Here is a 16,904-nt window from a genome sequence, read left to right as displayed (position 1 = left end):
TAGACTTAGCCAGAAGGGATGTATTCTCCAACCATGTCTATTAGTCTTACTATTTGCTATAGCAAATTCAGCCCAAAGGGGAGAATGGTCCGACACACCCCTAGGAAGGTATTGTACTTTCGCTACTGTTGAACAAGCACGGGCGTTACCGAAAATGTAATCAATGCGTGACAGAGAGTTGCTGCCGGCTGAGTGGCACGAAAACTCCCGATCCGCTAGATGTTTAGCTCTCCAAACCTCCTGCCAGCCTACCTCCTGAGAAAATGTAGTTAGTGTTGTAGGGTGTGGGTTAATAGAAATTGGCAGAGTAGTGCTAAATTTATCTAATGTTATGTCAAGCAACATGTTAAAATCACCCATACAGACAACAGCAGCGTTTGGGAACTGAGCCGCAAACTGGGCTGCCTGATGAAGGACAGTCAGGTTTGCCGGTGGCGGCAGGTAGACCCCAAGGATAACATATGGATTTGACTCAACCCAGGCCTGTATAAAGACATATCTCCCCTCAGGGTCTCTCAGGGTCCGACCAGGCTCCCATCTAAGTCGCTTGTGTATCAGGATGGATACTCCCCTGGAGTATGAAGTGTGGGTAGCGTGGATGGACCACTGGACCCAGGGCTTACGCAACCATGATATAGACTCTGGAGTCAGATGGGTCTCCTGGAGACATGTAATATGCGGGTTACAGCGCCTCACCTGTGAGAAAACCATAGAGCGTTTTCTGGGAGAGCCCAGCCCCCGGACATTCCAGGACAGCATAGTGAAATTAGACATTAATATTATACTTTACATGTAGTAGTAGGATAATCCCTAAGTTAAAGAAGGTGGACCCCCAGTAGTGGCCCAGGAGCATCCCAACCTCTACAAATCCCCTCCAATCACATATCCATACATTGTGCTGCACCAATCCTTGCAAAACTTGAAAAAAAACATAACTAAACGTTATAAACCAAACTTGAAGTTGCATGTGTGCCCGATTACTTAGAATGAGGAGAACATTGGTATTTAGTTCATGCAACATAGTAAATATAGGGGGAGAGAGTGCACCTTTCAGATGGCAATATATAGGGCACAATCTCACATTTCGCACCAAGCATAAAGTCCGTGGATCCCGGAAAAACATATATAACCGTTATAATGATAATTCCCTGAGGCGTGGGAGAAGAAGTCCCAAAAGGTCTCTGTCATGTAGTACTGCCCAATCCACACAGGGTAGGGGAACAGAAGGGAGTTGAAGGTGTTAAATACGAGGTAGAGAGGGCAGACCTCCGACAGGGTTACAACGCTTAGGTTACCAGTTCCTGAACTCCTGGAGCTCCAGGTCAACGTCTGGGCGATCCCGGGAGTCGCTCCAACCAGGTCTCAGCCTCCGCAGGTGTAGAGAAGAAGATAGTGCGGTCGCCATGAATGACTCGCAGACGGGCAGGATACATCATGGAATACTGGATAGCAGCTTCTCTCAGCCGACGCTTGACGTTGACAAAGGATGCCCTCGTTTTTTGAAGAGTGGCCGAGAAGTCGGGAAAAATGGAGACGGTGGTGTTGTTGAATTTAAGTGCCCCTTTACGTCTAGCAGCTTGTAGGGCGGCGTCTCTGTCCCTGCTACTGAGTAATCGTGCCAGCATCGGTCGCGGTGGGGCACCCGGAGGTGGGGGCCGAGATGGAACTCTATGTGCCCGTTCAATGGCGAAGGCCGAAGAAAAGGCCGCCTCTGGAAGAAGGTCTTTCAGCCACCCCTCCATAAACGCACACGGGTTTTGTCCCTCAACACGCTCCGGCAGGCCTAAGATTCGAAGATTGTTTCTTCTTAGTCTGTTTTCGAGGTCATCAGCTCGTTGAGACCATAGACCGGCCATCTTCTCCACTTCGGTCAATTTAGCTGGTATTGGAGTTAGAGTATCTTCCACCTGTGAGATGCGGGCCTCAGTCTCTCCGACTCGCTCCCTAAGATTCTGCATATCCTGTCGTAGGAGGCCCACGTCAATTTTAACTTCCTCAATTTTGCTCGTTAATGAGGTAGTAGAACCTTTAATGGCATCTAGCAGTTGGGCCGTAACTTGCCGTAGTGTAGGTTCTGAGTCAGAGGGTAGAAGCGTGCTAGAGCCTGGCGAGGGGGGTGGCCGTTTCAGTGGATCAGAGGGTGCGTGGCTAGCATCATCAGGTTGTTCGTGAGCAAATTCACGTAGCCGCTCTGCTATTGGTATATTAGATTTGCGGCTCATTTTTGAGGTTCTACGGCTCCCTCGCCGGCAGGACACCGGTGTCGATATGATTGCGGTCAGCAGGACCCACCACTAAGTCTGATGTCACCCACTCTACTGGGGTACACTAAAGGCATACACAGGTCTTTTTAGGTAGAAAGTGTCACTGGCTCCAGCTGGGTTGTGATCACCAGGAGTGGTAGTACTAGAAAAACTATCTCCAGCTGTGGTATGACCGTTTGGAGTGGTAGTAGTGGTGAAGTGACACTATTTCCAGCTGCGATGCGTCCGCTAGGAGGAGTAGTAGAGTGACTATTTCCAGCTGGGTTGTGTCCTCTAGGAGTGGTGAAGTGTCCCCTCTCCCCAGCCGTGATGTGTCCGTTGGGGGGAGTAGTAGTAGCAGAACAGCTCTCTCTTCCACTGTGTGCGTCCGCTAGGATTAGTAGTAGAATGGCCCTGTTTCTAGTTGTAATGTGTCCGCTAGGAGTAGTAGTAGCAGCAGCAGAGTCACTCTATCTGTAGCTGTAATGCGTCCACTAGGAGTAGTAGTAGCAGAATATCTGTCTCCAGCAGTGACGTGTCCGCTAGGAGCAGTAGTAGTGGTGGCAGAGTGGCTCTATCTGCAGCAGTGACGTGTCCGCTAGGAGCAGTAGTAGTGGTGGCAGAGTGGCTCTATCTGCAGCAGTGACGTGTCCGCTAGGAGCAGTAGTAGTGGTGGCAGAGTGGCTCTATCTGCAGCAGTGACGTGTCCGCTAGGAGCAGTAGTAGTGGTGGCAGAGTGGCTCTATCTCCAGCAGTGACGTGTCCGCTAGGAGCAGTAGTAGTGGTGGCAGAGTGGCTCTATCTGCAGCAGTGACGTGTCCGCTAGGAGCAGTAGTAGTGGTGGCAGAGTGGCTCTATCTGCAGCAGTGACGTGTCCGCTAGGAGCAGTAGTAGTGGTGGCAGAGTGGCTCTATCTGCAGCAGTGACGTGTCCGCTAGGAGCAGTAGTAGTGGTGGCAGAGTGGCTCTATCTCCAGCAGTGACGTGTCCGCTAGGAGCAGTAGTAGTGGTGGTAAAGTGGCTCTATCTGCAGCAGTGACGTGTCCGCTAGGAGCAGTAGTAGTGGTGGCAGAGTGGCTCTATCTCCAGCAGTGACGTGTCCGCTAGGAGCAGTAGTAGTGGTGGCAAAGTGGCTCAATCTGCAGCAGTGACGTGTCCGCTAGGAGCAGTAGTAGTGGTGGCAGAGTGGCTCTATCTCCAGCAGTGACGTGTCCGCTAGGAGCAGTAGTAGTGGTGGCAAAGTGGCTCTATCTGCAGCAGTGACGTGTCCGCTAGGAGCAGTAGTAGTGGTGGCAAAGTGGCTCTATCTGCAGCAGTGACGTGTCCGCTAGGAGCAGTAGTAGTGGTGGCAGAGTGGCTCTATCTGCAGCAGTGACGTGTCCGCTAGGAGCAGTAGTAGTGGTGGCAGAGTGGCTCTATCTCCAGCAGTGACGTGTCCGCTAGGAGCAGTAGTAGTGGTGGCAGAGTGGCTCTATCTGCAGCAGTGACGTGTCCGCTAGGAGCAGTAGTAGTGATGGCAGAGTGGCTCTATCTGCAGCAGTGACGTGTCCGCTAGGAGCAGTAGTAGTGGTGGCAGAGTGGCTCTATCTGCAGCAGTGACGTGTCCGCTAGGAGCAGTAGTAGTGGTGGCAGAGTGGCTCTATCTGCAGCAGTGACGTGTCCGCTAGGAGCAGTAGTAGTGGTGGCAGAGTGGCTCTATCTGCAGCAGTGCGTGTCCGCTAGGAGCAGTAGTAGTGGTGGAAGAGTGGCTCTATCACCAGCAGTGACGTGTCCGCTAGGAGCAGTAGTAGTGGTGGCAGAGTGGCTCTATCTCCAGCAGTGACGTGTCCGCTGGGAGTAGCAATAGTGGCAAAATGACTCTCTAGCTACAAGTGTCCACTGGGAGTAGTAGTAATACAGTGCCTACCTCCAGCTGATGTCTGTCCACTGGGAGTAGTAGTGCAGTAACTTGATTGCTAGCCGTGCTGTGACCTCAGGATGCTGTAAAGCCCCCCACAGAGCTGGTCTGTTTGAAGCTGGAGAGAGCCGGCCCGGGATTCTCAGTCTCCCGCTGTGTGCTGTAGCAGTTTTCCTCCCCCACGCTTCAGCTAAGCAGCAGCCGCCTGTCAGGATGGAGGAGGGGCCGTCTCCTCAGCCTCGGCACCCACTCTCAGCCTCCGCAGCAGTAAGGGACTCCCGAGGAGAATCCCAGCCCCGTCACCGTTCACCTCCCAGCCTCCACGTCAGTGTTCTGCCTGCAGGGCTGGTGAGTGCCCGTCAGCGTCCCCGCGCTCCCCCGCAGCCTCTCAGGCAAAGGTGGGGGAGGTGCCGCACTGCACCCGACACTCAGCTCCCTGTCCGTATCGTGAATCTCACCCACCAGTTGCTTCAGGGATGCTCAGCAGGGAGGGAGCCGCAGCGTTATCTCTCCTGCCGCCGTGTTCCACGTGGGCCGGTCTCCCAGCGCGCGGCACGTGTAGCATGCAGGCCCAGGTCCGGACCTCCCGCCTCTCACTCAAAACAGCCCAGAAGTTGCACCAGGGACCCCGCCAGCACGACCACCGGCACCAGTGCAGTCTCCGGGCGCCAGTACTTAAGTTTAGTGCCTCAGGGAAGGAAGGATGTGACAGGATTAATGGGGTCTCCACGGAGCTGCCTTTAGGTGCGACTGTTCTTCATGGCCGCTTAGCCACGCCCCCCTCTCAGCCTATTTTGATCTATACTGATCACAAGAATTTTTTTTTTTTTTTTTGCTGTTTCAATAGGAAAAATTTTCTTTCAATATATTTTATTGATTTTACAGTATATATATAACTTTACAATGTCAAGAACTGATAGAGTCGTGAATTCCACTTCTCATCTTGTTGTTGTAACCATTAAAAGAGAACTTATGAAAACCACTAAGATATAATTGTTACATTCTATTACTTGACAGACAAGGGCAGGGGGAAGGGTAGGATGTGGGGGTTGGGGTCAAGGGGAGGGGGCGGGGGGGGAGTGCTCCAGGTTGGACCCCCTGGTTAGCTTTACCACTTATGGTGTGGGCCATCACTCATAGTTGCCGATCACAAGAATTTTTAACCTATTTACTGACCGCACAGCGACTCAACCCTTGACAAGCCCGCGGTCCTTATTCTTCACTCGATTTGATTTTGTTTTGTACTTCTGGCCCGCTGATAAGAATGTCAAAGCAGACGCACTGTCAAGATTCTTTGATTCCAGTGATCTTGAGCAGAAGCCGCAATACATTATAGACTCTGCCAAGATAGTAACTATGGCTCCTATTCAAAAAAGAAACATACCTCCTGTGAAGACATACGTACCCAAACCTAAAAGAAGACTAGTTTTGGCCTGGTGACACTGTTCTAAGGTAGCTAGGCACCCACATCAACTTAAAACTACTAAGTTAATTTGTCGTCATTACTGGTGGCCCGGCTATGGTGAAAAACATCCAGAACTTTGTTTCCGCTTGCAACACTTGCACTCAGAATAAGTCCTCAAAACAAAAACCTGCTGATCTCCTTTTGCCCTCAAACCATTGCCGAGGCCGCATGGCAGCACATAGCCATGGACTTTATCATGGATTTGCCCTCATTTAATGGGTGAACAGTCATCTGGGTGGTCATCGATGGGTTTTCCAAGATGACTCACTTTATCCCATTGCCTGGATTAACCTCTGCCTCGGTCACTCTCAATTGTGTCTGGTACACCATACCTGAATACCACCTCAGAGATCAGTTCTTCGCGGTGGCATTGTGAGCGGGTAGGCCTGATTGGCTACTCTGAGAACAGGTCTAAGCAGACCAGAACAAACTCGTACCTGCCCACCCTTGGCAACTGGATGTAGTCTATTTGAAGACGCTGGAATGGGTAGTCGGGACGAGGGGTGCACTGCACGGGAGTCTGTATGGACCTACCCACATTGTTCTGGCCACAAATCAGGCAGCCCTGTGTGTACTTAGCTGCCGTGATGCTAAATCCTGATGCATACCAGTGACTAGCGAGCATGTGTCATAGCTGTCTTTTGACAGGTGTGTATTTCCATGGGAGGCTGGAGTCATGATAGGATAGGGGCCTGTGGAAGACCAGGCTTTTTGGATACCATCCATTTATTTTTAGGCATCTGTCCCTCCCACTGGTTCTCATTGTTCTTTTTTCCCTCTTGGTTACCTGCTTTTGTAACTGTATCAACAGGTCATAATCCACCAGTGTTGACATCTGAGGTACCTCTACTGCCCCAACTCCTGAAGGATCAAGTCTGGGCTTCTGTGTGACTGTCTTCACAGCCTGATCAGTTGGGTGATTTTCGGTTGCCTTTGTGCCATCCTTGGAGTGGCCTTTTGTTATGCTTTCAGGCCACTCTCTCGGACAGCAAGAGGGCTTCCATCAGTGCCTGTACACCTTTACTGTTTTTAATTGCTTTTTCATTTGCTGTCAAGAATGACCTTGCTCTGCAGATGGGGCTGTAGTCATGAACAATGCCAAAGGCATAATGTGAGTCCGTGTAGATGTTAGCCGTGTTCTCTTGAGCATGCTTGCATGCTTCTTCCAAAGTTTGCAATTCGCCTTTCCAAGCTGACATGTGAGATGGAAGGACTTCGGCCTTGACCACATCATATAGGGAGAGCATAACATAACCTGTATAGAACCTGCCTTCTTGACCATACCTCGATCCATCCACAAAGAGTGTAAAATCAGGGTTGTCTAATGACTGATCAACAACAGGACTGAATTCCCTGACGCCTGGGCCATTAGCTAATGTATAATCATGTTAACAGGCTGAAAGGAAAACTATCACATAATTATCCCCCTCCCTCCTTTTCCAGATGCAGGGCTGACACATAGAGTGACATGAACAGAGCGCACGGTAAGCAAAGGTGACGTTTGGTGAAACAAAGTTTGAGCTAAACCTATAATAGTGTTGACCGGAACATCATAGGGCCTAATACTGTCATAGGAAAATTGAAACCAATCTCAAAACTTTTGTCCAGCTGCTGCTACTATTTCTAACACAAGAGGGCACACCACAAGCAACATTGAAGGGCTTGGTATTCCCAGGGCGGAAAGAAAAAAAAAAACAAACTAGAGCTGAATTTACAAGTTGTATAAAATTTTGTGCTTGTTTTTTTTTTCTGCAATGCTTTGTCAGTGAAGCAGAAAGATTTACTGCCTAGGCATTCCTCTACAAAGAGTGCACTTCAGCACGGCATTTATTATTGCTTATCGTGAACTTCTGAGTTCATGAATATCCTCCCAGAACTGCAGAGTACACTGACACGTAAATATGCAAAGGCATAGAAAAAGGAAAACAAAAATGTGGATGAAATTCACATCCCACACTGAGCGGCCAAAGGGAGAGAAAGTTTTATCCCCAGTCAATATCTTCATTAACACTTGTCATGAACTTTCATCGATCCGTGCGGTCAAGTCTTTCTCTCTTATATAAATATTAATAACCAAATAATTCTCTACACACAATGCTTACTGCATAGCATAAAAATTCACGCAACTACTACTGCTCCCCTGTTCTGCAGTCTCTTCTGATCCTCCAACCTAAACAACCTCCCCTTCGGAATTCCTCTTATCAAAGAGAGTATATGAAAGAAAATAAACAAAACTTGAAGGATGATGTCTGATGCTTAGGATGTCAACCAAATCAGGATAATATTTACTCAAATACAAGTTGAAAGCCTGACCGAGAAAATAATGCTTTCTTTCCCTCTTTTTATGCTGTAAAAGTATTCTCAAGTAAATAGCATACTCCATTGTATATTATACAGTGATTTGTGTGTTTAGTATTATTTGTATTTGTTGAGAAGGAAGATGTGTGAAGTAGGGAAGAAAGGGAAAGGTTGTCTTAATACAAAGTTTTTATTTTTGAAAAAAAAAATTTATTGAAAATTTCATACAAATTTGATTTAGTTTTTAAACTATATCAGTGACCTTTCAAACACACTTGTTGTATCTCATATACTTCTTTGGGACATTCAGCTGATAGAATCAAGGGAGACTGTTCTGTGATCACAACATCGTCTTCAATGCGGATTCCTATGCCTCTGTATTTTTCAAGCACTTCTGTGTCATCCTCAGGAATATAAAGGCCTAATATAAAAATAAGTAGCATTAGTTCAACATTAAAAAAAGAATGTGGAATTCCTTAATTGCCCATAACCAATGTGCATAAACCATGAAAAAATAAACTTTGCCATTCTTGTACCTTGATCTTCCCTTTGAACTCTGCTGATATCTATAATGTTTTTAATTATATTTTCGAGAACAGATACAAAGTATAACCCTAAATATTTAAAAACAAAATAGTTCAATTTCTTCAAAATAAATAACTGTTAAATTCGTTTATAAGTTGGCCCTACCCTCATAATGGACACGCACTACACAAAACAAGTAAGCTGTGTCAAGAGTGCTATATGGTGCACTGCAGTATTTACATTTCTATAATCCAAAATCACAGAAGAGCTCAATGAAATAGACCTACAAGGCCTAACCATGCATTCTTGTTATTTTAAATTGCACTAATTTCATTTATGATTGTAAGGCCATAGTTGTAATGGTGGCTTATAGAGCACTGCATATCATGGCCATAATACAATTATTCTCACAGCTTCTCTCATTGGTATACTTGTACCCTCTTGTGTCCCAAGCATTGTGTATAACATTTTTTTATTCTCCCTGCACAGGAAAAGCACCTCCACTTTAGGCCCAGTTCCACCACTGGGTCACATGGTATGAAGTTCTCCTTCCCCCTCTTGCTGTTCATGATGTCATCGCAGTAGACTGTTCAGTTCCCTTCAATAACTAAGCCAGCTCCCTTCTTGGTCTCTGAAAGAGAAAAGGGCTGGTATAGCCATCAAAATGAGCCTAACAGCAAGCTTGCTGTATCGCCAACAATGAGAGGAGGGGTAGAGGAAGACTCTATACCATGTGACTAAATGTTGGAACCTAGCTGAAAGTGGAGTTGCTGGCACTGCTGGACCTGGTCTGGATTGGGTATATTTCTCCCCAGATAATCCCTTGGAGTACTCCTTTCTCATTATTGCATTCCAAGTGCCATGACTCTAACGTCTGTTAATCTAGTTGAGGCCTTGTTTTTAATCCTGTAGTGGACAGTCAAATGTCTTTTTATGGAGGTCAAGAATGAGCCTAATTCTGCATTCTGCATGCATCTTTTACGGGATAGCATTAGAATACTGACATGGATCTCTCTTTCTAGTAGGAGTGGGGACTGTAATGGCTGGGACAGGAGAAACATCCAATCCCAATCGTTTAAACCTTCACATACCACGGTCAATACAACTGTGGCATGTAGGCTGATCGTGTACTGTTGACAGAAAAAAAACATTAGAGGTCTTTAACCCCTTAACGACTGCCCCATCGGGAAAGTACGTCCTCAGTAAGTGGGCTTTAATCCTAGAGGACGTAGTTTTATGCATCCTCTTTGGATTAATGCCCACTTGCCTGAGGACGTGACAGCTCCATGCTGTCGGTGCCCGCAGGTAGCCGACAGCATGGAGCTGTCATCCCAGGATGCGGGCAGTCCCCCCCCGGTATTGCGATCGGCGATATCCAATGGATAGTGCCAATCGCAAAAAAGTAAAACAAAGTGCCTAAAAAGTTAGATATTCAGCTGCCCTGATGGATCGGATCCATCAGAGCAGCTGAAAATTCTTACCTGGCTTGTCGGCGATGTCCCCTGGAGATAGGGTCCTCCCGGACCCGCCGGCGGTCTTCTGCCCATGCGCGCCAGACGATGACGTCAGGCGCATGTGCAGAAGCCCGGGAGCCCCCGGCAAATTTGAAATCTCCTGGCTCCCGGCTCCTGAAGGTAGCCGGGAACCAGGAGGTGTTACCAGGGACCGGTGAGCGGTCCCCGGGCACGTGATCGCTGCTATCCATTGGATAGAGGCGATCGCGAAAAAGTTAAAAAAAAAAAAGTCAGTTTCACCTCCCCTCATGGATCGGATCCATGAAGGGAGGTGAAAATACTCACCTAAGTCCTCCCCGATGTCACGGGACCCGAAAGAGATTATACCGGGGACATGATCACTGTTATCCAATGGATGACAGTGATCATGTAAAGTAAAAAAAAAAGTGTAAAAAGTGAAAAAAAAGGGTAAAAGTAAAAAAAAAAAGTTTTAAAAAAGTTTTTAAAATGTTTTAAAAAGTTTTAAAAAAGTTAAAAAAGCTTGCGTTTCATCTCCCCCCACGGATCATATCCGTGAGGGAGGATGAAATGACGTACCTAAGGCCCGCGGATTTATCCGCGGACCTTATCCCAGCTTCTGCGCACGCGCCCGTCACCAAAATGGCGGACGCATGCGCAAAAGCCGTGGATTGCCAGGATAATTTAAACTCTCCCTGCTCCTGGCTACAAAACTTAGCCGAGAACCTGGAGATTTCACGGGGGCCGCGGTGAGCGGTTCCTCGTCACGTGTTCACCGTTATCCAATGGATAATGGCGATCACGTAAAAGTTAAAAAAAGGTGAAGCTTCATCTCCCCTCACCGATGCGATCGGTGAGAGGAGATGAAACTTTTTACCGGAGGCCTCCGTATTTGCACCCAGACGCGATCTTCCTCCGTGAACTTACCCGGATTCTGTACATGCGACCGCCGGCAAAACAGCGAACACATGCGCAGGAATCGGGGAGCACAGGAAATTTAAAATCTCCTTGCTCCCAGCGACCAACGGTCGCCGAGAGCCTGGAGCAATGACTGGTGGCCTTGTTGAGCGGTCCCCGGTCACGTGATAAAAAGGTAGCGATCTACCTTAGGCTGGTCTCACATGACCAGATAGGAATTACAGATTCCGCATGCGTCTGATCTGCGATAATACGCAGATGAAGCGCATTGGATTACACAATTCCGCTCACATTAGCAGGTCGGAATTGCGTAATCCACTCGCAGAAAAGAGAACGCAGCAGGTTCTATTTTACCGCGGATATCCGCAACATAGAGCCCATTGTGCTCCATAGTCGCTGATATACCCGCAGCCCATACGTAACTACATTGTATACGGGCTGCGAGTACCCGGGTCATCGCTAAGCGACGGTGCGGGAAATACAAATTTTAAAAAAGTACTGTGAATGACCGCCCGTGTGAGTAGGCAGTTATGCGCAGTACAATAGGCAGCCGTACGCAGGGACACAGCCGGGATCTGCTGCAGGCCTCCGCAAGCGGATTCCACCCACGGCCGTGTGAGCCCGGCGTTATTCAGACCGCTACCTGTAATACGCAATTTACAAGAAGCCCCGGGAATGCTCGCCTTCATGCAGTTCCAGGAGCAGCTTGTTGAGTGTCTTCTGTGCGAGACCGCCGCACCTCATCAAGCTTACGGAGACTCACAGAGCGCCACTTTTTACACCCTATACCCACCACTGAGGTCAAGAAATGACCCCCAAAAAGCATGAGAGGAGGGGGGATACACGGTTTTATTGCCCCATGTACCCATCCCAACCAGCCTCCGTAATTACCCCTGTCTTCGGAAATACCACACAGTTCACATTATTACTTTTATCTAAGATTTGGGGAACGCCGAAAAGGGTGCGGAGTGTGTGGGGGAGGGGCGGGGGATTTTTAGGGAGTCAATTTTTATTCCGTACAAATGAACAATGGAGCCTTGAATTTATTCAGTTCTGCCCTGAAATCCAACGGGTGTTCCCTGCATTACAGGCCTAACCATGTGTCCTATAAGTAGATTAGGGCCACAATGGGTATGTTTTTGAACACGGGACAAATGGGGGTATCCATTTTGGGGTGAAGGTCTTCATTCCTATGTAAACTGTACAAAAAAACCAGTTTTTAAATTGACAAAATTGCCAAAAAAATGAAAAACGTTATTTTTTCCTTCTGCTTTGCTTAGATTTATTCAAAAACTGTGGGGTCAAAATATGCAGTACTCCCCTAGATGAATTCATTAAGGGGTCTAGTTTTTAAAATGGGGTCATTTGAGGGCCGTTCTTTATCGTTTTAGACGCTCAATGGCTCTATAAGTGGGGAATGGGGCCTGGAATTTATTCCGTTGTACCCTGAAATCCAATAGGTGCTCCTTCCATTACAGGCCTTGCCATGTGTCCTTTAAGTAGATTAGGGCCACAAGGAGTATGGTTCTGAACACGGGACAAACAGGGGTATCCATTTTGGGGTGAAAGTCTTCATTCCTATGTGTGCTGTACAAAAAAAACTGTTTTTAAATTGATATAAATGGCAAAAAAATGAAAATTGTAATTTTTTTCCTACTGCTTTGCTTAGATTTATTCAAAAATTGTAGGGTAAAAATACACAGTACACCCCTAAATTAATTCGTTAAGGGGTCTAGTTTTCAAAATGGGGTCATTTGTTGGGGTTCTCTGTCGTTTTGGCCGCTCAAGGGCTCTACAAGTGTGCAATGGGGCCTAAATCACCTTCATGCTAAATTTCTGTTCTGAAAGCCACCGACTACTTCTTTCATTTTGGGCCCCGTTGTGCATCCAGACAAAAGATTAGGGCCACAATGGGTATGTCTCTGAACACGGGAGAAACAAGGGTATCCATTTTGGGGTGCAAGTCTTCATTCATATGTGTGCTGTACCAAAAAAGCAGTTTTTAAAACGACAGAATTGCCAAAAAAACGAAAATCACATTTTTTTCCTTTTGCTTTGCTTGAATTCATTCAAAAACTGTGGGGTCAAAATGGGTAGTACACCCCTAGATAAATTCGTTAAGGGGTCTAGTTTTCAAAATGGGGTCACTTGTGGGGGTTCTCTTTGGTTTTGGCCGCTCAAGAGCTCTACAAAAGTGCTATGGGGCCTAAAACGCCTTCAAGGAAAATTTATGTTCTGAAAGACACCGACTACTCCTTTAATTTTGGGTCCCGTTGTGCATCCAGACATAAGATTAGGGCCACAATGGGTATGTTTCTGAACACGGGAGAAATGGGGGTCTCCATTTTGGGGTGTTAATCCTCATTTTCATGGGCAATATAGGAAAAAAATATGTCTTTAAAATGACATATTTGCAAAACTATGAAATTTTATTTTTTCTCCTCTAAATTGAATTAATTCCTGAAAAAAACTGGTGGGTCAAAATACTCATGACACCCCTCAGTGAATACACTAAGGGGTGTAGTTTTTTAAATGGGGTCATTTGGGGGGGTATCTATTATTCTTTCAAAGTATTTTTATTGCTTTTTTGTTAACATCACATATGCGATTATTTCGAATATCATCCAAACATGGATTCTACTATGAAAATACAGCTTGTGGAAGTTAGACTGCGGTTATACTGTATGCATCAACAAATAAACTTCCTTTCGAATTCGATTTCTTTAACTGTATTGTAACTTATAGTTAACTTTAACAGCGGGAGATGGGGTGTGTGAGGTAGGAGGGAGGAGGGGAGACGAACAGGGGGATGCGGGGGATAGTGCCGGGGCACTAGGTTGTGTACGTTGTTTTGTCATAGGTACTCATGATCCATCCTCGTCACTCGCATGAACCTGTGTTTAACCATCTCGAGAATCCAGGTGTATTTCGGATATCTATCCAGGCAGCCCACGTTCGGTAGAACTGGTCGTATCCTGTCACATCCTCTTTTTGCCTGAGTCTCTCCATGCGTTCTATCTCGTCCATCGCCCCTATCCATGCGCTTCTGGGTATATCTAAGCTCTGTTTCCAGAATCTCCGTATCACCTGCCCTGTGGCCATGATAAAAAATCTCAATAGGCCTTTATGAAGCGATGGAACATCACCTGAAGGAATGGATAGGAGCGCCAGCTCGGGTGTTAATGTGAGTGGTTCTCTGGTTACTGTCACATATAGACGTTCCATATCTTGCCAAATGGGTGTCACCATGGGGCATTCCCACCAGATATGTATCATCGATCCCACTCCCGCCCGGCATCGCCAGCATACATTCGGGGATGATGGGAATAACGCGTGTAGTTTCTCTGGGGTCATATACCATCGTGATATGATCTTAAAATTTAGCTCCTGGAGCCTACTGGAGATAGACATTTTATGTGTAAATTGGAACGCTCTGCTCCAGAGCTCCTCGGGGAGCGACCTGCCCAGAGTCTCCTCCCAAGCTCTTATCCACCTGGGTTGGTGATTCTCCAGACTCTCATTCAGTAACTGATTATAAAGTAATGAGACTGTGTGTCTGGGGGTTTCCGAGGCACAGCATAGTTTCTCAAAGGGAGTGTAGCTCATGTTCCATCCCTGATTGGGTCTTATCCTTCCCAGGTAACTACGTATCTGAAGGTACTGTATCCATGAGCCCGGGGGGACCCCTTGTGTTCCTCCCAGGGCGATTAGATCCCGTACACCTCCGGGCTCCACCACCTCTCCCACCTTGGCCTCGGTGCCTGTTGGTGTGAACCCCAAACTGCGTACCGATAATGTTGCCGGGAGTTGCGGGTTCCCAACTAATGGGGTGAGGAGCCCCGGGACTGCGATCCTGCATCCTCCCCTCCACGCGCCCAGCAATGTTCGTACCATGATTGATGTATCTACTCTCTCCTAATTGATGCTTCCCGGAATCCAGAAGACCCCCCTTGTCTCGACGATGTTGTTGGGGGTATCTATTATTCTGACACTCATGAGCCTTTGCAAACTTGGCTTGGTGCGGGAAAACAAAGTGTTCCTCAAAATGCTGAAAAGTAATGTTAAATTTGTACGTCCTATAAATGGTTAAAAAAAACACAAGTTTTTCAAGTGTGCATTCAGAATAAAGTAAACAGATGGAAATATATATCTTATCAAAAATTTGTACAGTAAGTTTGGACATATTTGAGATATTACAGTTGAAAATGTGAAAAAAATGAAAAATTTTTCAACATTTTTCCAATATTGATACTTTTAATAAATATACACAAATGATATCGGTCTCTTTTTACAACCAAAATGAAGTACAACATGTGTCGAAAAAACAATGTCACAATCACTTGGATATGTAAAGCCTTCACGGAGGTATGCTACGTTGAACGACGCATGTCAGATTTCCAAAATTTGGCTCCGTCACTAAGGCGCAAACAGGCTTTGTCACTAAGGGGTTAAATGCAACAATACAAAAAATACATTTTTTTAAAGTGTAAAGGCTGGACGATTATCGCTAAAAATTCGCTAATCGGCGATCGCTGTAGCGATAATCGGTGCGTGTAAATGGGGCGGGGCACCCGCATTTCAGGCACTTTTTGGTGATCGTTAACATCAAGCTCACTTGATTTTATTTATCACTTTTATCAGTCTTCCTCCATGTGGAGAACAAAGGATCTGAGCGCAGATAATAGCCTCAGGCTATTAGCCTGTGCTCAGTGAAGGCTTCATTTACATACATAATTGGTATTTAAGTAGCTGAGTAGTTACTTGAATACCAATAATTTTTTATGCAAAATAATTGCTCAAAGCTGTCGCTTAAACAGTCGTTTGAGCGATTATCTGCTTGTGTAAATGGGCCTTAAGAAAGTAGCAAAAAATAAAAGTTATCTAAATTTGGTGTTGACATAATCATACTGACCCGCAGAATTAATTTAACATAGTATTTATTCTGTGTGGTGAATGCCATTAAAAAAAACCATGCCAGAATTGCAGATTTTGTTAATATTGATCTTATAACATTTTGATCAATTTTTATTTCATTTTTTCTATGTCCTTAAAAATGAGATATATGAAGATTAGACCTAAACTGGCAATAAACAAGCGGTCGTAGAGTTTAGTTGATGGAATAATAAAAACGTTGGAATCTTGGAATGCGGAACGGGATAGATGTAAATATATGCTATGGATATTCCATACCAAGAAGGGTCAAAGTAAAAGTCATAGTATATTGCTTAATAATTTGTAATCAAGGGTACACATTTTTTCAGCCCACGAGTAAGTTTGCTAAAAGAGTATGCACACTTTAAGTTTACTTTAAGTTGAGTCGTAGCAGCATTTCCAACCATTATATGGACTTGTATGTTTCAACAGTTTCCCCTTCTGCAGGCTGTATCTCTGATTCTCAATCTTCCCTCAGCTGATAGGTAGAGATTAGCAGCTATGATGGCTGTCATATACTACACATATAGGAGAGCAGGATATCAGCAAATAGCAGCATATCTGTATGATTTTTCTCTCTTTTACTAAGGAATTACCAAGTGAGAGATACTTTACAATCATGACAAATGTTAAAGCAATATCGTGATCCTTTGTATGCTGTAAATATACTTTTATTACCTGGTTCTATAGTTATTACCATGCCTGGCTGCAGAGGCAAAGATCGGGTCACATCAGGAGTATCATGCACATCCATGCCTAGATAATGGCCAACGTGGTGTGGGCAGTATCGACGTGCAGCCTGCAAATAGAACAACACAATCAGTCAGAATGTTTTTTTTTTTTATTTATTGTACTAGAAAAAATAGATATTCTTCTAAAAGTTTTCTTTTAAAGGGGAACTTGTCAACAGATTGATGCTGCCTGAACCGTGAACCTAAGGCAGGTATGTGCATTGTTGGCATGCATGCCTATTCTGAAATGCTACAGCATTTCAGAATAAACATACTTTGAAGACTTGCGCCGAACAGAGGTTGGAGTCCTGGGGTTGGCACCGTGCTGGTCTCTCCAAGACTACATCATATAGAGTAACCATTCTCTTTCTCTATATACAAACAGGTGTGAGCTGTCACTCTCAGCAATCCAGGCAAGGAGAGG

The 16,904-nt window shown here is 45.9% G+C and overlaps 1 protein-coding gene across 3 annotated transcripts in view; it reads right to left on the bottom strand.

The window, feature by feature from the left end:
- Nucleotides 1-8,082: 8,082 nt before the first annotated feature.
- Nucleotides 8,083-16,904, bottom strand: part of XPNPEP3 (X-prolyl aminopeptidase 3) — a 111,072-nt gene continuing 102,250 nt past the window's right edge. For all 3 annotated transcript variants that reach the window (XM_066596194.1, XM_066596193.1, XM_066596195.1), the window contains 2 exons: nucleotides 16,428-16,548; nucleotides 8,083-8,323 (listed from right to left, as the gene is read on the bottom strand). In XM_066596194.1, the coding sequence (XP_066452291.1) occupies nucleotides 8,157-8,323; nucleotides 16,428-16,548 (288 nt within the window). In that variant the 3' untranslated portion in view covers nucleotides 8,083-8,156. The remainder of the gene's footprint in view (nucleotides 8,324-16,427; nucleotides 16,549-16,904) is intronic.

Source organism: Eleutherodactylus coqui, chromosome 3 (assembly GCF_035609145.1).
Source record: "Eleutherodactylus coqui strain aEleCoq1 chromosome 3, aEleCoq1.hap1, whole genome shotgun sequence".
In the NCBI taxonomy this organism is placed as follows: domain Eukaryota; kingdom Metazoa; phylum Chordata; class Amphibia; order Anura; family Eleutherodactylidae; genus Eleutherodactylus; species Eleutherodactylus coqui.
Note: the sequence above shows the minus strand (reverse complement) of the source record. Positions and strands in the feature narration are given on the sequence as shown.